The sequence below is a fragment of the Sciurus carolinensis genome, chromosome 15 (genome assembly GCF_902686445.1).
Source record: "Sciurus carolinensis chromosome 15, mSciCar1.2, whole genome shotgun sequence".
In the NCBI taxonomy this organism is placed as follows: Eukaryota; Metazoa; Chordata; class Mammalia; order Rodentia; family Sciuridae; genus Sciurus; species Sciurus carolinensis.
The window spans coordinates 6,746,933-6,769,274 of record NC_062227.1 but is presented as its reverse complement, the minus strand read 5'-3'; the positions used below and the strand labels follow the sequence as shown (position 1 = coordinate 6,769,274).

Sequence of the window (22,342 nt, the reverse complement as noted above, 5' to 3'; positions counted from 1 at the left end):
GGATTTTCCAGTCTCTATTTCATCTATTTCTGCTCTCATCTTTATTATTTCCATCCCTCCATTAACTCAGAGCTGAGTTTGATCTCCTTTTCTAGGTCCTCAGGTTGTAACACTAGGTTGTTATTTGAGGTGCCTTTTTTCTTTTTTAACGCAGGTGTTTTATCACTGTGCTTCTGGTGCACCTCATAAATTTTGGTAAATTGTATTTCCATTTTTGTCTAAAGATACTTTTATTTTCCTTTTTGATTGTTCAGGAGCATATTGTTTAATTTCCACATATTTACAAATTTCCGGTTTTCTTCCTGTTACTGATTTCTGGTTTCATATCATTATGATCAGCAAAAAAAATCTTGATATGATTTCATTCTTCTCATATTCATTAGGACTTGTTTTGCATAGCAGTTCAATTCACAATAGCTAGATTGTGGAACCAACCTAGATACCCTTCAATTGACGAATGGATAAAGAAACTGGTATATAAACATAATGGAATATTACTCAGTCATAAAGAAGAATAAAATTATGGCATTTGCTGGTAAATGGATGGAGCTGGAGAATAGCGTGCTAAGTGAAATAGGCCAAACCCAAAAAACCAAAGGCCGAATGTTTTCTCTGATAAGTGGATGACCATACATAATGAGGGGGGTTGTTGGAAGGGGCAAGACAGGAATGAAGGAACTTTGGATGGTGTACAAGAAAATGGGGCAGGAGGGGGTGGGAGAAGGAAAGATGGTGGACTAAGATAGTATTACCCTATGTACATGTATGATTACATGAATGCTGTGAATCTACATCCATAGAAATGAAAAGTTGCACAACCATAGAAATGAAAAGTTGTACCCCATTCATGTACAATGAATCAAAATGCAGTCTGTAAAAATAAAAAAAAAATTTAAATAAACAACAGCCCGACCTGTGATCAGTCTTGGCGAACGTTTTCTGTGCTTGAGAAGAATGTATGCACTGTCGCTATCGGGGACGTGCTCTGCACGTTGTCCATCAAGTCGATTTGGTGTCCTTTGTAGTTCAAGTCCAGTTTTTCCTTATTGATTTTTTGTCTGGGTGATCTGTTCATTGTTGAATGTGGAATATTGAATTTCCCTACTATTATTACTTTGTTATTTACTGCTCTCTTCAGAGAGATTAATATTTGCTTTATATATTTAGGTGTACCTGATGTTGGGTGCATATATGTTTATAATTATCGTATACTGTTGGTCATTATATAACGATATTCTTTATCTCTTTTTTTGGTACTAGGAATTGAATCCTGGGGCCCTTAGCCACTAAACCACAGACTCAGCCCTTTTTATATTTTATTTTGAGACAGGGTCTCACTAAGTTGCTTAGGACCTCGAGGCAAGAGGATCACAAATTCAAAGCCAGTCTTAGCAATTTAGGAAGACCAGCGGAGGCTGGCTTTGAACTTGTGATCCTCCTGCCTCTGCCTCCCAAGTTGCTGGGATCACAGACCTGGGCCACCATGACGGGCTGGATATTTTTGTATCTTGCTACAGTTTCTTACTAAAAGCCTATTTTGTCTGATGTAAGTACAGCTACCCCTGCTATCTTGTGGTCTGCATTTGTATGGAAGAAAATTCTTCCATACCTTCTCTTTCAGTCCATGTGTATCCTGAAGGTGAAGAGAGTGAGACTCTTGCACGCAACATAACTTTGAGTCTTTTTTTTTTTTTTTTTGGTACCACGGATTGAACCCAGGGGTGCTTAATCACTGAGCCACACCACCAGTCCTATTTATATTTTATTTAGAGGCAGGGTCTCCTTGAGTTGCTTAGGACCTTGCTGAATCACTAAAGCTGACTTTGAACTGTCAATCCTCCTGCCTCAGCCTCCCAAGCTGCCACCACACCCAGCTTTATGTTTTATTTTGAAATAGGGTCTATGTAAATTGCTTTGGGCCTTCCTAAATTGCTAAGGCTGGCCTTGAATTTGTGATCCTCTTGCCTCCACCTCCTGAGCTGCTGGGATTACAGGAGTGCACCACCACATCCAGCCTTGAGTCTTTTTAAATCCCTTCAGCCACTCTGTATCTTTTTTTTTCCCCTCCCCGCCCCTCCCCCCCCCCCAGTACCAGGGATTGAACTCAGTCAGGAGCACTTAATCCACTTATACCCACTGAGCCACATCCCCAGCCCTTTTTTTTGTATTTTATTTAGACACGGGGTCTCCATGATTTGCTTAGGGCCTCGCTAAACTGCTGAAGCTGACTGAACTTTCAATCCTCCTGCCTCAGCCTCCCAAGCCTCTGGGATTACAGGCGTGGGCCACCACGCCTGGCCCCTCTATCTTCCAATATGTGAATTTATTCACAGTTAAGGTAATTATCAACAGGTAAGGGTTTGCTATTGCCATTTTTCGTTGTTCTCTGACTGTTTTACAGTTTCTGTGTTCCTTCCCCCATCTTCTGTCTTCCTTTGTGATTTGATGGTTTTCTGTAGTGGGAACCTTTTATTCTTTTATCTTTTCTGTATCTGCTACATGTTTTTTTCTTTATTATTACTAGGAGGCTTATTAAAGCGTCTCACAGGAACACTACACTGTTTTACACTTACCTCATTTTAACTTCAATCACGTACAAAATCTACTCCCCCCCACACACACATTCTGTATTCGATGTCACAGTTTACATCTTTTTTATATCGTGTCACCTAACGACTATTGTAGCTAGTTATATTTTATAATTTGTTTTCTTTCTTTCTTCTTTCTTTTTTTCTTTTTTCTTCCTTTCTCTCTCCTTCCTTCCTTCCTTCCTTCCTTTTGTACTGGGTTTGGATCCAGGGGCGCTTACCACTGAGCCATACCCCCAGCCCTTTGTTGTGTTTTATTTAGAGGCAGGGTCTCACTGAGTTGCTTAGGGTCTTGCTACATTGCTGAGGCTGGCTTTGAACTCACGATCCTCCTGCCTCAGCCTCCTGAGCTGCTGGGATTACAGGGGCGTCACCACGCCCAGCTTATACTTTTTGTCATTTCAACCTTTCTACTACAGTTTTTGTGCAGATCAACTACCACAGATGTGTGGGTCATATCTGATATAAGACAATGAAGACTCTTATTGTCTAAGAAATACCAATTTAACTTTTGAGTTTTGGCTTCCACTGGGGAAAAAAAAATCTCTAAGTTCAAACTTCAAATTTTCAATAAAATGTGTATTTGTGTGTGTATGTGTGTGTGTGATGCTGGGAATTGAACCAAGGGTCGCATGCATGCAAAGCAGGCACTCTGCCACAAAACTACATGCCTAACCCTCAATTTTAAAATTTCTTTCTTTCTTTTTTTTTTTTTCCTTTCTTTCTTTTTTTGGCAGTGCTGGGGATCAAACCCAGGACCTTGCACATGGTAGGCTGGCAAGCAAGCATTCTACCAGTGAGCTACACCTCCAGTCCAATTAAAATTTTTTACTTTAATTTTTAGAAAACATGTATTTTTCCCCTTACAATTACATGGAATATCAAGTAAAATAAGAGCAAGCATAAACTTTTCAGAAAGTCAGCATTAAAAATCTGCTTATCACCAAGAATACAAATAATCCAATCAACAAATGGGCTAAGGAAATGAACAGACACTTCACAGAAGAAGATCTACAAGCAATCAACAGACATATGAAAAAATGTTCAACTTCTCTAGTAATAAGAGAAATGCAAATCAAAACTACCCTAAGATTCCATTTCACCCCAATTAGAATGGCGATTATCAAGAATACAAGCAACAACAGGTGTTGGCGAGGATGCAGGGAAAAAGGTACATTCATACATTGCTGGTGGGGTTGCAAATTAGTGCAGCCAATCTGGAAAGCAGTGTGGAGATTCCTCAGAAAGCTTGGAATGGAACCACCATTTGACCCAGCTATCCCACTCCTTGGCCTATACCCAAAGGACTTAAAAGCAGAATACTACAAAGATGCAGCCACATCAATGTTCATAGCTGCTCAATTCACAATAGCCAGATTGTGGAACTAACCTAGATGCCCTTCAATTGATGAATGGATAAAGAAACTGTGGTATATTTATACAGTGGAATATTACTCAGTCATAAAGAATAATAAAATTATGGCATTTGCAGGCAAATGGATGAAATTGGAGAATATCATGCTAAGTGAGATAAGCCAATCTCAAAAAACCAAAGGATGAATGATCTCACTGATAAGCAGATGATGACACATAATGGGGGGGAGGGGGCAAGAATGGAGGAAGGAGGGACTGTATAGAGGGAAAAGAGGGGTGGGAAGGGTGGGGGGAAGGGAAAAAATAACAGAATGAATCAAACAGCATTACCCTATGTAAATGTATGATTACACAAATGGTATGCTGTTACTCCATGTACAGAGAATCAACATGTATCCCATTTGTTTACAATAAAAAAAAATTTTTTTTAATCTGCTTATCTTTCCATTAATATAGACCTGTTGTTAAGTATATGCAGTCTGAGTAAAAGAATTCTTCCATCTTTTGTTAGGTCGAACCACATTAAATTGTCTTTTTTTTTTTTCTTTTTTCTTCTTTTTTGGTACTGGGGAGTGAATCCAGGGGTGCTTAACCACTGAGTCACATCCCCAGCTCTTTTTTGTATTTTATTTAGACACAGGGTCTCACTGAGTTACTTAGAGTCTCACTAAGTTGCTGAGGCTGGCTTTGAACCAGCGATGCTCCTGTCTCAGTCTCCTTAAATTGTCATTTTAAAGGTCAAATACGGTCAGAATTTTAGTAAACCACAAATTCACCTATAAACTGACCTACTCCACAGCTGATTTATCTTAAAGCACCTGGGCCTCTTTCCATGGAGGGTGGGAACAAGCCCTGGAGCCGAGCCTCCTGTCCCTATGTTTGTTTTTATCGTCTGACTCAGGCTGCTCCTTCATCTTCCTGTTTACCTGATGGCCACCTGCTGTGGAATTTGGTAGCAGTGCCTGTGGCACCTGAACCACAGGAGCAGCTGTATCTCTCCCTTGAAGGGTCTGTTCCCAGGGTCGGTGGTTTCCAGAGGGCTCTTTCTTCGGAGATGCTTTTTTGGCTCTGCCTGGTAATGGTGACTCAGCACTGTCTGGCAGAATGTTCCATGTTGCTCTGAGGTATGAAACATTACCTGTTTGGTGGAGCAAATTGCATAACAGCAGTAGCCGGGCCCCTTCAACCAAATGACTCACCGGTTTCATGGGGCCCTTCGTCAACATCATTATCCCAGTCACCACCAATTAGCCTCGGCAGAGCACCCACACGGAGATGACACTGAACTTCACGCACCATGGAGTACGAGGGAGACAAAGAGCTCCCCTGATAAAGTCAGCTGTCGGAACTGTTCATCTGAATATGAACCACAGAACAAACATACCTGCGCACCCAAGCCTACCCGGTCACACGTGGCAGGGTAAACACCGAGAGTCACCGTGGAGCTTCACAGTGGCTCCTGTGTGCCAAGAGGATGAGGCAGGGGCTCTTCCCACATGGCAGGTGTGGAGAAGGGCTCCCAGATGCCTGGGGAACCCCAGAATCAGACTCCAAAGATTTGGAAGGGTCTCTGTGGACCATCAAGCCAAAGTCCCCAGAATCCTTTTACAGGGTCCCTTATAAATGAGTGGCCAGCAAGTCTCTAAAGAGGGTGAGTTTTCAGTCTCCAGGCAAATGCCACAGGTGAGGAGATGGAAATTTTGGAGAGTTCCAAAAAGAAATTCTGCAACAAAAACACTTGCCAAATTCTCACAGGAAGTCGACGTAGCAATTGTTTTCCTGCTAATAGCTCTTGATTAAAGAGATCTTAGGTGGCATTGGCATGGACCCAAGACCATTCTCCTCCACTGTCACCTTCCTCATTTCAGATTGCTCCTTGCTGCTTGATAGCCTCTTCAATTCCTTCTTGTACCAGAGAGGAGCAGATAGGAATGAAACCCTGCAGAACAAAACCAGTTTGTGGCGATGGTATTTTCTCTGTAGGTATTCACAACTCATCTTCCACACTTAAAGCTGACTAGTTTTATTGCATGTAAACTCTACTCAATAAAAGTGCCGATAAAAGATTCTAATGCCCAATAAAGCAAACTCATAATTTGAGACTGTTTAGCCCTGAAAATGTCCTTAGAGATCATCTGTTTCAACTCCTTCCTTTTATATTTTGTAAATGAGGAAAATGAGGCCTAGAGAAAGGTAGACCACCATACAGGGAGTCTGTGCACAGTCTTTTCTGCAGTCTCCCATGCAACCTCTTTGGAAGGGCCCAAGGCAGGTCTGGCACCCCACCAGAGAGCTTTACAGTCTTCTTTCGTTCCATCCCCTCCCCAGCACATTAAACCTGCAGACTGTGTCATCACACAAAGTACCCTGCAGAGCTCTACCCTCATTTTGATACATCCCTGTCGTATTCCAACAGTGGGAGATATGGACCAAGAGATTTATTGCAAAAATTGATCTATGGGGGCTGGGATTAGAGCTCAGTGGTAGAGCACTTGCCTAACACCTGTGAGGCACTGAGTCCCATGCTCAGCACCACATAAAAAAAAATCAATAAAATCAAGGTATTGTGTCCATCTACAACTAAAAATATTTTTAAAACTTGATCCATGCATTTGTGGGGGCTGACTAGGCTGAGCAAGGCAGAAATCTATAGGACAGGGAAGCAAGACTGGAACTACCCAATGTACACAGGTGAAGTTCCTTCTTCCTCAGGGAAACCTCAGCTCTGACAATGGAATGTTCTATATGTATTGACCACCCCTCCCCCCAAAAAAAATCCATGGTGAAAGACTGGATGTAAAATAGAAGAGTTTGCATTATTTGATGGTGCTTATGATCCTGGACATTTTGCTACTACCTTTGGTGGGGGGCAGGGGGTGGATTCTGTTCCATTTTGTGAACATGAATATTTTGGTCCCCTCAGACAGAAGTTCAAGGTGGCGATGGGTCCAGATTAAGACTTCCAGCAGCTGCACCTCTCCCGCCGTGACCTGACCTGCCCTTGTTCTTGAGATACCACCACCACCGATGGTGTGATATGCAGTGATACAACTCCTGGAAAACTGAGACCAGGTGCCGGGTCACGACAGGGTCAGCTAGAGCCTTAGAGCCACACGACAGACGGGGTCCTTGTGACGAGGGTAGGAGTTCCCGAATCAGCGAGGTGGCTCCACCCCTGACGAAGGGCATCAGGTAGCCTTGATCTCAAGGTCTTTTGAGACCCTCAGTAACACAGGACGCTCTTACGTAATGTCATTGAAGGATTTTTCTTTTTCCTGGGAAAATCTCAAGAAGTGGAGGTTTCCTCCCTCGGGCGGGGAGGACATGGCTACATGCAGCCTTCATGCTGTGGTCGGCATGTAATTTGTGCTCCAAAGGCTCATGTGTAGGAATCCTGGTCCCCAGGGTGGTGCTACTGAGAGGTGGCAGATCTTTAAGAGGCCTTGTGGGAGATGATCAGATCTGGGTGCACCACCTGGGTGGGTCTTGCTGTAATAAAAGAGTAAGTAGGTCCCTGCCCATTCCCTTGCTCCCTCACTCACATATGTCCCTTCCACAAATGGCCATTTCCCTTTCCACCTCTCAGTCATGTTCTAACAGAGTCAGGGAACCCTTGTCAGATGCCACCATGCTTCCCAGACTTTCAGCCTCCAGCTATGAGCCCTAATGTACCTCTTCTCTTTATACATTACCCAACCTTGGGTATTTTGTTATAGTGACATAAAATGTACTAGGACATCTCATCACTAAGGGACATACAAAATAAGAAAACTGCCCAAGTTGTTAGGACAATAGGCAAGAAAGGACATGCAGCGTCCACTATCTTTCAAAGGAGATGTATTGATTCCTGCCTATCGCTCCATTTCATTGTAATCTCCCCTAGTACAGGAAGTGTTCCAGAGTTAGTTCACATGGAGTCCTCAACACAGGCCTGACATAAGAGACTCAGTAAGGTATTTCAGAAGGACCAAATGGGAAACCATCATCTCCTGCATCCAGCCATCGTTGTCCCAAGCTTCCTCCCCTTCCCACGCCAACATTTATACCACTGACTCAGGAGGAAAAGAGTGGAGATCATTTGCAAAGAAAGAGATGAACCCAACACCCACTTCCACAGATTTTTCTAAAGCACTGGAGGGTAAGACAAGGCCTGACATTTGTGTTTATTCTGGACTCAGGCTTGGTGCTGTCTGCCAACACCTGGTGGGTAAACCAAACCTGAACTGCTCAAGACCGTCTGCCTCAAATCTAACACCTTTTCCCAAGTGAAACTGGAAACACATTTTACAAATTCCATCACTTTTTTTTTTTTTTGGTACCAGGGATTGAACCCAGGGGTGCTTAACCACTGAGCCACATCCCCAGCCCTTTTTATGTTTTATTTTGAGACAGGGTCTTGCTAAGCTGCTGAGGCTGACTTCAAACTCACAATCTTCCTGCCTCTAAGCTGCTAAGATTACAGGCATGCACCACCAGGCCTGGCTCATCACTTTTTTAGAGGACATCAAATTCAGAGCCTATGCAGAATTCCTGGAGGGGTAGCTTCCTAGACAAGGTGGCTAAAAAATAGAAGAAAACTGCCATAGAGTCATCCTGATGGGAGGAATGCTTCCATGGGAGAGAGCTTCCATGACCACAGAGGAACATTTCCCTGCCTCAAGATAAGACTGTTCCAAGGCATTACAGCAGGATTCCAGGTGAGCAAGCAGGGTTCAGGCAATAAACACGATCAGTGTGCAATGTCTCAAGGGCAACAGTATTAGTGGACTTTTGGATCGGATGTCCTTTCTCAAGGATGTGTGGATTTTCAAGGGAGAGATTCTGGGAATGGCTGGTGATATCAACACTCATGCTGTCTCATTTAATTTTTAATACGGTCTTGTCAGGCCATCAGTGTTATCCATATTTCATAGTGGAAGAAACCAATCATTTGCCCAGAGTTCATGGCTGCCAGAAATGAGTCTGGGATTAACTACTTCCAAAGCTGGTGAACTGATTGATAAATCAGGCCAAAGTATACTGAAAACTGTGGCTTCTATTGGTTCATTTTTCCAATGACTTTTTAAATCTTAAACATTCAATTGTCAAAGATTATATGTATTCAAAGTATACAACATAATGCTGCTAAATTTTTTTTTTACATTTTCTTTTAGTTGTAGATGGACAGAATACCTTTATTTTATTTATTTATTTTTATGTGGTGCTGGGGATTGAACCCAGGGCCTCACGCATGCTAGGCAAGTGTCTACCACCGAGCCACAACCCCAGCCCCCCACTACTGGCTTTTAATGCTGACATGGTTGTAATCAAGGAAGATTTTTATTTTTATTTATTTTTAATTCTTTTTTATGCTTAACTTTTTTTTTTTGTGTGTGTGGTGCTGGGGATTGAACCCAGGGCCCTGTACTTGTGAGGCAAGCACTCTACCAACTGAGCTATATCCCCAGCCCTATGCTTAACTTTTGAGGGGAAAAAGGATAAATAATCATTTGAGGAAGATTTTTAAATGGAAGCTTTGGGATACTCTGAATTTGGGTTATCATAGTTCAGTATTATCAGCAAAACAATTTTATTTCTCAACTCTCACCTCAAAATAATACATGGTTAGAAGAGAAAAAAACGAATGATTGATTTTCTACAACTGTTTCTACAACCCAAAAGAAAAACCAAAAAGATAAAAACAGAAACAAAACTTCAGACACGTCCTCAATTTTCTTCTCTTTCATCAATTGGACAAAACAATCAAGTTGTCCACGTTCAGGTGATGGGTCCTCATTGTACTTATAGAAAGGCTTGGTTTTTTTAGAGGACATCAATGAAATATGATATATGGATAACACTGGGGACCTTCAGGAGAAATGCAAGAGTATCACACCAAATTACTTCATTACGCTGGGTGCTCCTGGATATCAAGATTGACGCTTGGTGTCTGACCTTAAAATGCCTCTATGCTTTTTGTTTTCTGTTTTTTGTTTTTTTTTGGTACCAGGGATTGAACCCAGGGACACTCAACCACTGAGCCACACCCTCAGCCCTATTTTGCATTTTATTTAGAGACAGGGTCTCACCGAATCGCTTAGTGCCTCGCTTTTGCTGAGACTGGCTTTGAACTCGCAACCCTCCTGCCTCAGCCCCGAGAGCCACTGGGATGACAGGCGTGTGGCACTGCGCCTGGCTCATTTTTGCCATCAGTGTCACACACCTCAAACGTTCTCTCTGCCTTAATGTCCCGCTAGGGCTCTCCTGGGAGGGAGCAGCAGAAGAGGGTTGTCTCACCTCCATGACCGCCTGTGCTGGCTCAGGGAGGCAGTGGAACCACCCTGGCTTGCCATACCCAGAGGCCACCCACAGGGACTTTTCCTGTGCCCTGGTAGACTCCATCATCCCCCAGGACCCTGAGAAGAGAATGGTGAGACCTCAGGGGTCCCTTTCCGAGGACTCGCTAATTCTGTTCGCCGAGTTCCTAAGGGGCAAGGAAGTTCTAAGCTGCCTGAGGCTTCTCAAAGCACCTCCAGGACAGGAGGAGGGTCTGGGATTTCTAGGTCCTGGGACCAGAAGTTTCCCAGGTCCACCTGAGACGCCTGAGCTCTGAGCTGAATACCAGGGTCCCCAGGGGGTTTCAGCCAAGTTGCAACCATTCCTCTCCAAGCCTGATAACTGCCATTCTGAAGTGTTTCCTGGGTCTCGATCACACACCGGGGACCCCAACCGCACAAAACAAAGTCTCTGTCCTCCAGAGGCTTTGGCTGGGGAGACGGGATATATGTGTAACTCTCGACATAACTAAACGCTGTTTCTTAAGTCATCCAAATTATTATTTACTTCCATTTTGCTCTTTGAACTTGGAGAAAAACCATTCTTTGTCACGGCCCAAATTTACTTGGTAAAATTCCACTCGCTTTCCACAAAGTCATGAGACTGTCCCTGGACGCTGAGCATCACCTGCCAGCAAGTGTCTACGGGGAGCACACGGATGTGTGGGAGCTGGCAAAGCGTACACAGGAGACGGCGCTGTGCAGAGGTGTGGGCGCATTTAGGGGACAGGCAGGACACACTCCCTGCACAGATGCCCATTCATCTGGGAATGGCCACCTCATGTGGTCCTTGCTCCCTGGCAGTAACCTGAAGTGCCCCCCAGGAAAAGAGGCAGAACCACCAGATTCCAAGTACCATGGAGTCGGGCTGCAGAACCAGGGCCACCTGTGCCTCCTGCCACCGTCGGATTCCTCCGCTTCAACAGGAGAACAGCGCCTGGGCAGAGAGGATCCTGCAAACATGAAATGGATTTAAAAGAAGCAACTGTTGCTTCCTTGGATCTGAACGGGGCGTTCTATACTGGACTCTTAGATGCTATTTCATCTGGTGTTGCAGCAAGAATCCTAAAGATCCTGAAGGAAGAGCAGATTCCTTAATCTGAGTTAGGTGAACTCTCAAAAGTAGTAAGCTGTGTGCCCCAGTGGATCCTACGGATCGAGGACTCAGTTGAGCTGTGCTGGAGACACACCTTCAGGTCTGTCTTGATGACGATGAACCACAGGAGGGAGGCCACAGCCGCTGGCGTCGGGAAGCTGCAGGAGGGAACAGAACACGAGAAGGAAGAAAAATAAAAAATAAAAACATAAACCACCAGAGTGGAATTGGCACGTTAGCAAAATTTCCAAAGCTTCTATTGGGAAGATTTCCCTGGTTTTGCTTTTTGAGGGAATCATAGAGGAAATCTGAGATGCTCGGTTATATGGCTCTATTTCCTTTATGTAGTCTCAACATTTGTTAAAGAATATTTTAGTCATTTGTTTGGAGAATTGGAGAATGAAAGAACCTCACTTTTGAATACCTGAGATTGTCCCTGAACACGTCATCCAGTTAGGCTTCAAAGCCCGACTGTGAATGGAGCTTAGGGCAGGAGCAGGGATGTTGGTCTCCTAACATATCAAGGGAAGAAACTCCCAGGAAGCACAGGGATCCAAGCACCCTGGATGTTGGTGGGCAGGAAGATGAGGAGTCCCAGCCCAGTCCAGGCACATACCTTCTGTGCGGCTCATCTGTCTTTTCCTCCTTCCATTGTGACACCAGGTGAGCTGGCATCCTCATCAAAGTCAAGAGACTGGCCCTGGGGAGTCTTGGGGCTTTGCCTCCCATGGCCACAGGACTCAAGTCCACTTCTCCTGGTGCCCTGGGGCCCATGGAGGTGGATTGACCGAGCAAGTGGTGGAAGCTGGAGGAGGCAGGTCCAAAAGCCCAGTTGCTGGCCTCAATTAAAGTTTCTCTTCACTTTTGAAAGGAATCAGACACTTATCACCCTTGATTCTGAATCCCCCACTTACTATGGCCACCTGCACAGTAAAAGGGGGCACTTAAGAGCACCCAACTTCTCGGGCAGTCTCAAAGTGGGGTCCCAAACCAAGAGCATCCATATTCCTTCAGAACATGCTAGAAAAGCAAATGCCAGTACCTTCCGAATCACAAACTGGGGACATGGGTTCCAGATTGCCAAAACCCACCCCCGGAGTCTCCCCAGGTCCTCCAGGTGATTCTGAAGCAAGCTGAAGTCTGAGAACCACTATCTTAGGTTTGCTGCAGAGAGGACACAAGGAGCTTGTGTAAAATGCCCAGAACATGCCAGGCACCCAGGTGTTACTTACTGTTCCTAGCATCACCATCTCAAGCACCATGCCAAGAATCTTTTCTAACAATGCTTCAATTTCCAGGAATACCAGGTACTCACAGATGGAGACACCCTTCCTCTAGAACAAGACCCAGGACATGAAAAGATGCGAGTTAAACCTTTGGGTCAAGGTTTCCACGGGCTTTATCCCTGATTTTAATGACATACAGGGTATAGAGGGGGGAAATGCAAGTCCCTATGTATTAAGGAAATAATTTATTAATGGGTCTATGATAAGAGGAAGATGCTAAAATTCTAAACCAGGAGTGTCTCAGGAAAGGGATGGGTGAGGAGTGGTTTTGTTTGCAGAGACCACAGGACAGGAGGCTATGAAAGAGTATGAGGGGGTACACAGTACAAGCTTCTGTGTGGGGTCTTAAAATACGGGGGGGCACATCGCAAGGGAAAGCTGAGGCAGAAAACGATGTCTGTCGTCAGGCACATGGGACAGGGATCTGGACCTGAGCTACAGCAAAGAAGTGAGGGGGCAAAGTTCCAGTACTTTGGGGCCTAGTGGTTGGAGTCAGGTCAGCCACAAGTGATTGGAAGGACCAATTTTTCATTAGCCTTGTCAAGAAACTGACTTTTCTTCATACTGTGTGCAACAGGATGAATATAGCCCCCAGGGACATGAGATCTTAATTCCTGGAACCTGTAACTGTTATTTTGCACAGCAGAAACTCTGCAAATGTGATTAAGGATCTTGAGATGAAAAGATTACAGAGAATTACCTGGAGGAGTCCTGCATGCAATCCCAAGTGTCCTTGGGATTTGGAAGGGAGGTAGAGGGAGATTTGACACAGACCAGAGAAGGCAATGTCATCACATAGATTAGAGGGAAGTGGCCCTAAATCCATCAAGGAGTACAGGCAGCCACCAGAAGCAGGAAGAGGCAAGGAACAAATTCTCCCCCTGGAGCCTCCAGAACAAGGGAGCACAGCTCCATCATCTCGTGGTTTTCAGCCCAGTGATGCAGATTTTGAACTTCTGATCCCCCTCACTGAAAGAGAAGAAAATCCTGTCCTGTTGAGCTACCAAGTGTGTGAGAACTTGCTACAGCAGTCATAGAAAACTAATGCACTGTATTTCTTGAAAAGTTTATTTTTCAGATTTGAGGAAAAGATCCTCTGGCATCTTGCTGAGAGTTTGTGGATTACAGTTTTAGAAGAGGGGAAACATTCCATATGGTCAACTTCCTGTTACTCTTCCAAGCTGCTTGACCATAATTTCATTTAAATACATTTTTCATGTTCTGTGTTCATTTGCTGTAAAATCAGGATTATTACAATTAATCTCATTCTAACATGGAAAGGCCGAGCCTCAGAAAAGCTGTTAGGAAATGTACATGTAGAATGTGTAAGCAGATGTTCTAACACCAGGAGAGAAAAATGAGCACAAAATAAAAGCTTAATTAAATTCTTGGCTCAGTGAATTTAGACAAATTGAAAGGGAAGATGTGTTAGGTGACATCAGTGTCCTGAATATTAATATTAAGAAGGGATAAACATTTTTATTTATATTAATAAACTTGCCAGTTCCCCAGTTTAAAACTTCCACAGAATAGGTAAAAAATTATATCTTCTTGCCCAGGCACAGTGACTCATGCTTGTAATTCCAGCAGCTCAGGAGGCTGAGGCCAGAGGATCACAGGTTCAAAGCCAACCTCAGCAACTTCCCAAGGCTGTAAACAACTTTGTATCAAAATAAAAAATAAAAAGGGCTGGGGATGTGGCTCAGCAGTTAAGTGCCCCCTGGGTTCAATCCCCAGCACACATTAAAAAAAAAGTTGTGCCAACTACATTTTGTCAAAGGCACAGCTAAGGCTTGGTCATTTGACGAAAATGTGACCATTTTAATAATCAGCACTTATCAAAACTATTTTTCAAAGAAGTGGGAATCAAAAAATAGGAGAAGGAATAAAATGGCTATAATATTACATTTCTACAATGTCTTACACATTATACATAAATATATATATAAATAGGTGTTCTGAGTTGGAATAAATCTTCTACTCTCTTGCTTAATGGCCATCTTCCATATTTCTCCTAGCTTTAGATATTTCGTGGTTTAGTTTTAGATCTGGGGGTTCCCTCCAGTGCACGCCTATCACATTCCAAGAAACACAGAGGACGCCATTCTTTGGAGCAGCTCCGGCACGCTATTGCTCAAGGCAGCGATCTTAATGCAGTGGCAGGTTTTTCCACACTGTGCAATCGCAGGGAGCTGTGGCCCAAGGGCAGCTGTAAAACCCACGTGTTAGAATAACTTAGATTGCTTGTGATAGATTAAATAAACAAACATACAATGAACCAACTATACAGCACAGAACTCTGACCCACAGAGGAAAAGAACCACGTAATCTCCATTGGGCCCTACTCAGAACTGTCGGGTCGGACTCAGAGGCTGGCTACTTCTTTACTTCTGCCTCTACTTCCAAATAACCAGAGAACCCCAAATAACCTCCCCAAACCAAGCACATAAAATGGCCCATTACTAGTTGATCCCCTTCCAACCAAATATGATTACCAAATTAATCACAAAAGATGCTCCATTTCTAGTTACTTCTTTGGCAGCTTCCCCATGACAACTACCTCCAAGGGATACCCCCCAAAAAAACCCCAAACACCTTGTTTTTAACTATACAGCTTTTCCATCTCCTCTATCTTCAAACTCTTTCTTATTATAGCAATATCTTTCTTTCTTTTTTTGTATCAGAGATTGAACCCAGGGATGCTTAACCACTGAACCACATCCCCAGCCCCTTTTAAAATATTTTATTTAGATACAGACTCTCCCGACTTTGTTAGGTACTCGCTAAATTGCTGAGGCTGGCTTTGAACTCAGGATACTCCTGCCTGAGCCTGCCAAGCTGCTGGGATTATAGACATGTGGATCATGGGGTGCTATTATAGCAATTTCTGAATAGACTCTGTTCTCAAGGGTGGTCTTCATTTATTCCCATGTATGACTGAGGTTTGTGCTGAGCACCCTGATTAATATAAAAACAAAAAAAGCCAAAACTCCAGCTATTTACAATGCAATGTACTTTTGTAACTACCTGAGAACTCCAGGCCCATAGTTGTGTTTAAGAGAAAGACTTTTACTTCTTCAAAGGATGTAAATGAAAATCTTAATAAATTGAAATTTTAAAAACATTTATTTGTGCTTCTAGAAAGGTTATCAATTTTTTAAGTTGAGAAATAAAAATCGTGGACATCTCATTCCATTTAATTTTTCAGTGTTTACAAGTTGATATGTACTGTGACTCCTTCTTTTTCTGTAATTGCAGTTTTAACACTGAGCTACAACCCCAGTCCTTTCCGTTTTTTTATTTTGAGACAAGGCCTCGCTAAATTCGTGATGCCTCGCTAAATTCCTGAGGCTTTGCCATCCTCCTGCCTCAGCCTCCAGAGACCCTAGGATTATAAGCATGTGCCACCGCGCCCCGCACGACTGTTTTTTGTAAAACAAACACACACACACGCAGAACAAGGGATGTCTACTTTCTAAAATGTTTTCTACAATAAACGTCTTGTATAATTTTAAAATTTGGAAACATTTCTGTCCTTATCAATAAGTCCTTATCGATCCATAAATATGAATTTTGTCCATCTAAATCATTTCCTCAAACTCTGTAACCTCAACCCTCATTATTTTTAAATGAATTTATTAAATCTCAAAGGTAGCATTTAGAGTCTGAAGAAGACATAATCCAGAGAGTAGTTAATAAAAGTCGTCGTCATCCTTCTCAACCACTTCTCTTCTTTTTATTAAAATTTTTTGTGCAAATAATTTCTGGTGGGTTTCAGAAAGGCTTGAGGGGAAAGAATCCCTGAAGGCGACCCCTTCTCGCCAACAGTCCCTTTTTCCTCCTGGGGTTAGGACCCCGCTTGTTGAAAATCGCTTTCTCTACCCAATTCTTCTAAAACCCAGTCGCAGAAACTGGGAAATAAGGCGTCTCCCCCGGGGCCGTGCATTCTTCCCCCGGTCCCACCTTGGTGCGGATTAAACGGGAACCTCTAGAGTAAACCGGCTCCCGACCCTGCAGGAATCTTTAACCAAAAACCGTAGGTCTAAAGGGAAAGAGGGGTCAGGATGAAAATCCACAGAGCTGCTCTCGGTTTCTTTGCACGAACCACCCGCCTGGAGCATCCGGGAGGGGAAGTCGACAGCTCGCAGCGGGTCCAGGGCGGCTCCCGCCACTCCTCCGGCTGGGGTCGTGCACCTCCCCCGGGGTCCGCGAGGCACGCCCCGCCCCGGGACAGAGAGGACCCCGCCCGCGTCACGCGCCGGGAACCTGAGCGCCCGGAGGCCCCGCCCAGCTGCCGGCCCAGCCAATCGCGACGCGCGAAGGCGGAGTGGGCGGAGCCAGCCAGGCCGCAGACTCTGGGCTTTAAAGTCCGAGACAGGCCCGCCGGGCCAGATGCTCGGACCTCGGCGACCTCTGGAGAGCTGCGTGTGCCGAGTGCGCCTGCGCAGCTGCGGCCGCCCAGGTGAGCGCCCCCGCCCGGGCCGGCTGCGCGTGGGGTGTGCCGGAGGAGGGGGCCCCGCGGAGGCGGGCTCGCCCCCGGGATCTGGAGCGTCTGTCCAGGACTCTGCGGTTCTTGGGGTGGGGAACCCGAGGAGGGCCCCAGGCCACGGGTCGGGGGTCGGGGTTGCGCGGCGCTTTCGGGCTCCGGCGGTCACAGGTTCCGAGGCCGGGTGGTCCCAGGCCGCGCCGTCTCGGTTCCTGGCCGGGCCATCCGGGGCCGCTGGACCCGGCTCCCCGGGTCGCGGTGCCGTCGCTCCCTGCGCCGCCATAACGCCCGCTGGCAGCGGCTGGCGAGTGCGCAAGGGGAGCGGGCGTCGCGCCCCGGCCCGCCCGGGGGAGGAATCTCGGAAAGGTCCAGGTCACCAGGGGCAGGTTCCGACACAGCTCGCCTGCTGTGCATTGGCCAAGAGGGACGTGCAAGGTGGCATCCCAGCTCCGGGGAGCCCATTGCTCCTTCTTGGGTCAGATGCCCTCGCTGGTGAGGCTTTACTGTGTGATCTAGGCACTGTCGGTCGATGCCTGGACCAGCCATCTCCTTTTCTAGGTTGTCTTTAAGAATTCCAGTCATAAGCTATCGTGAGACTTACCAAAGCCTAAATTATTGCACTCTAGGAATTGCAGGTACTTTTCCTGTAACACTCTCAGGCTGTTTGTCATTTTGGTAGCTCAATTAAATTACCTTTTTTTTCCACGATTAATCCCAGCCTTGTTTTTCTACACCTGCATCCTCAGCCTTTTCAGCTTTTGTGTTAGTACTTGAGAAGGCAATTTAAATGCTTTTACTCCATTATGGTATCTTTAATTTTTTAAAAGAATTGGTTTCATCAGATGTTTCTTTTCCCTTCCTAGGTTTCTGAACCATGAATCTTCCACTCTTCCTGGCTGCCCTTTGCTTGGGAATAGCCTCAGCTACTCCAAAATTTGATCAAAACTTAGATACACAGTGGTACCAGTGGAAAGCTACGCACAAGAGATTATATGGCATGGTTAGTGACATTGAAATTGTCCAGAGGGACCCTGGAGAAAGTGATCCTTGCTGTTGAGAGTTTATGGCCTGAGAGAGGCTTCTAGAGGCCAGCTCTTACCAGGCAGAACCCAAGGGCCCTGTTGTGCACACAGTGGTGTCTGGGCTTGGAGACCAGCTCACAGGAGTGGAAAGCCCTCCTTGGCCATGGCTTCTCTCCCATATGTGCCAGCAGATGTGTCCCTGTGGTGAGCATGGGTTGGATTTTAAATAGAGATAAAAACCATCCCTTGTGCTCGCTTCCAGAATGAAGAAGGATGGAGGCGAGCGGTGTGGGAGAAGAACCTGAGAATGATCGAGCAGCACAACGGAGAGTACAGCCAAGGGAAGCACGGCTTCACCATGGCCATGAACGCCTTTGGGGACATGGTGCGTGGGGTGGGAGGGGGCACTTCCTCTCCTCAGCTTTTTGTTTGTTTAATCTCTTGCCTTTTTAACATTTTATTTATCTTTCCTTGAAGACCAGTGAAGAATTCAGGCAGTTGAAGAATGGCTTTCAAAACCAGAAGCACCAGAAGCACCAGAAGGGGAGACTGTTTCAGGAACCTCTGTGGTTTCGGTCCCCCAAATCTGTGGATTGGAGAGAAAAAGGCTACGTGACTCCTGTAAAGAACCAGGTATGATGGTGTTGGGTGCAGACCTTGTATCTCCCACAGCAGAGCCAGGCAGGGGCATCAATGCTTTGGTAGACTGTGAAGCAACATGTAATTCACTTTTTTATTTTTACTTTTAAAAAAAGAACCTTCACAAATAGAAGGTGTCAGTCTTGTCTTGCAAACTGTCTGCTTTTCTATTACCTTTTCAGGGTCAGTGTGGTTCCTGCTGGGCTTTTAGTGCAACTGGGGCCCTGGAAGGACAGATGTTCCAGAAAACTGGCAAACTTATCTCGCTGAGTGAGCAGAACCTTGTTGACTGCTCTCATCCTCAAGGCAACCAGGGCTGCAATGGTGGCCTGATGGATTATGCCTTCCAGTACATCAAGGACAACGGAGGCCTGGACTCAGAGGACTCCTATCCATATGAAGCACAGGTAAAATGAAGCATCTTGGGCCTTCCAGCTCTGTTTTTGGCAAGTGGAACCCTTTTCCGAGTAACACTTTATTCAAAATTCACATTTTAGATAGTAGAATTTATATCTCCAAATCGTCAGTACCACCCATCATTGATAGTATTAGCCTTTGCTCAGTTCTCTGGATGCTTAATGTTTAGCTCTTGCCTTTATGTCACATGGAGAATATGCAAACCATTTTACACATAATGTACATTTTCTCCATTGTAATAAAAAAATGTTTGTGGACAAGTCAACCCTAGGGGATCTTGTTGAAAAAATATCAACTAATATATATTCCTTTTTTTTTTTTTGGTAGTGGTGCTGGGGATTGAACCCAGGGCCTTGTTAGGCAAGCACTCTGCCAACTGAGCTATATCCCCAGCCCTTCAACTAATCTTTTTAAAGTTCAAATCGACTAAAAGGCATTTCACTTCCTAGGATGGTTTATACTAGTATTGACTTAAGTCATAATTTGCAAATTGCTGAGTGTTCTGGTCCTAGACCTCATGTTCCCTAGAAGGCAAATCAAGTGACCAAGTCTCTCCTTTAACTTTAAAAGGATGAAACCTGTAAATACAAACCAGAGTTTGCTGTTGCTAATGATACTGGATTTGTGGACATCCCTCAGCGGGAGAAAGCCCTCATGAAGGCAGTGGCAACCGTGGGGCCCATCTCGGCTGCTATCGATGCAGGCCACGCATCCTTCCAGTTCTACAAATCAGGTGGGTGTTCGACCTCTTAACCTTACAAGAAGTTCAGGCAGGATGGAAAACTCCGCCCTGACTGAATCTTTGGTGTGAAGCCCTTCCCAGGACTGTTAGGATTTTTAAGCGTGTTTAACATGGTAATGTTTCTATTTGACATAAGTAAGCATTTTCTCATGATTATTATCCACAAATATTTTTAAATGACTACTAATTAGTCTATAGATAAAACCTCATTTCTGATTGTCAGATCTTTTTCCAAAAGACTTTTACTACTTTAATCAGAATTTCAAATAACCTTGTAGCTCAAATGTGAATGTTTTGGTTATATTATGTGTGCATTTTTTTAGACTTAGAAGGGAATTATGCTAATGGGTATGTTAGCTAGGAGATAAGTGCTTGACCTTTGTCTTTAAAACAACAAAGGTCTGCCTGGCATGGTGGCACACACCTATAATCCCAGGGAAGGCTAGACCAGGAGGATCACATGTTTGAGGCTAGCCTCAGAAATTTAGCAAGATCCTAAGCAACTCAGACCCTGTCTCAAAATAAAAAGGGCTGGGGATAAAACTCAGTGACAAAGTGCCCCCTGGGTTCAATCCTCAGTACCAAAAAATAGAATAATAGATCTTAGAAAAAAATGAATTAGAAAATATTTTGGACTTGTGGAATTGTGTTGATTTCTGATAAGTAGAGGTTGGTAAGTCCACCTTTTTTTTTTTTTTTTTAAACATTTCTCTTACCTTTGTTATGAGGTGCTGGGGATCGAACCCAGTGCCTCACATGTGCTAGGCATGCACTCTGCCACTGAGCCACAACCCCAGCCCCTATACTGTTTTTCTGGCAAATACTATTTAAGTTCTTTACAATATTTAGAATGTTCATGAAATTCAACTAAATTTAGAGGTGCCCTCCTACAACAGGGTGACAGGGTGGGCCACTGTCATGTGTCACTTGGAGCCTCTCATTCCGGTGTGGATCTTATTCTCCCAGGCATTTATTATGATCCAGACTGCAGCAGCAAGGACTTAGATCATGGTATTCTAGTGGTTGGCTACGGTGTTGACGAAACAGATTCAAATAAGAAGTTTTGGCTTGTCAAGAACAGGTATAAAACTCTATTATTTTATGTTGGAAATAGGATTCTTAGTTGGGATTTATATTTGAATATAAGTTCACAGAAGTTCAATGTTAAGATCACAGAAGTCGTACTCCTTATCGTGAACACAGAAATAAGATTCCATACCAAACGTTTAGGCTTATGAATAAGTATTTGTAATATTGCATTTCCAAGTTCTGAAAATTTTCTTATTCTGAAAAACATTTGGCCTCAACAGTTGAAGACTTGTGGAACTTGTAAAGTTGGGGGCAGATTTCCTTTCTCATTTCCAATTTTTCAACAAGATAAAGCATATACAAACATCCGCCTCCCTTTAAGTGTAAAAGACTGTTCAGGAATCCAGCAGGTGTGTGACTCCTGTTGTCACTGATGCCTGCCATCTCATTTCACTCTCCCAGGCCTCAAAGGTTGTTGGGATCAATTTTCAACAACCTTTATTGAAATGTAATGTAAGACTGCATGTGGAGACCGACTATGCAGATGTAATAGATTCGGAATAGTGCCCAGCACTGGGGTTAGCCGTTGTTAACTGGGGTTAGCTATTGTTAACAAAGCTAATCTTTCTTTTCTTTTCTTTTTTTTTATAAAATGAAAAACCTTCAGCTGGGGTCCAGAATGGGGTGCAGAGGGCTATGTGAAAATGGCCAGAGACAGGAACAACCACTGCGGGATCGCCAGTGCAGCCAGCTACCCCACTGTGTGAGCCGACAGCAGGAGGCCGTGGAGGACTTGGACAGCATGTCCAGACGAATTCTCTTAAAACTGACCAAACCTTTACTGTAGAAAACAATACTTGAATCATCGAGGATCCAAGTTGTGATTTGAATTCTGTGACATTTTTACAAGGGTAAAATGTTACCACTACTTTCACTACTGTTATAAACAGCTTTGATATTGAAGACTCATTGTTTAATTCTAAGACTTTGAATTTTCATTTTTTAAAATGTATAAAGTTTTCTTAACAGAATAAATATTAGTTCAGTATATAGAGATGGAACTACTATTTGTAATGCATTGACGTTTTATTAAATTGGAAAACGTAATTGGGCTCCAAAGACATGACACAATGTGTCAGTGGTACACTAGAGAGAGATGAGGCTGGGTGGCCTTCTGGTGTTTCACTAAAAAGTAGATTTTATGTCAGCTGCCCATTGGCTGTGTAGAACCCAACGATGGTTTTTTTCCATTGCCATATGATGTATATATATATTTAAGCCAGGCGTGGTGGTGCATGCCTGTAAAGCCAGCATCCGGGGGCGCTGAGGCAGGAGGATTAGGAGTTCCA

General features: G+C 44.3%; 1 protein-coding gene across 1 annotated transcript; it reads left to right on the top strand.

Moving 5' to 3' along the window:
* Positions 1-16,983: 16,983 nt before the first annotated feature.
* Positions 16,984-22,047, top strand: LOC124965742 (procathepsin L-like). Its single transcript, XM_047526896.1, has 8 exons — positions 16,984-17,120; positions 18,008-18,144; positions 18,429-18,551; positions 18,644-18,799; positions 18,988-19,212; positions 19,793-19,955; positions 20,931-21,045; positions 21,661-22,047. Exons 2-8 carry the CDS (start codon positions 18,019-18,021, stop codon positions 21,758-21,760), a joined length of 1,008 nt encoding a protein of 335 aa, XP_047382852.1. The 5' UTR covers positions 16,984-17,120; positions 18,008-18,018; the 3' UTR covers positions 21,761-22,047.
* Positions 22,048-22,342: the final 295 nt, after the last annotated feature.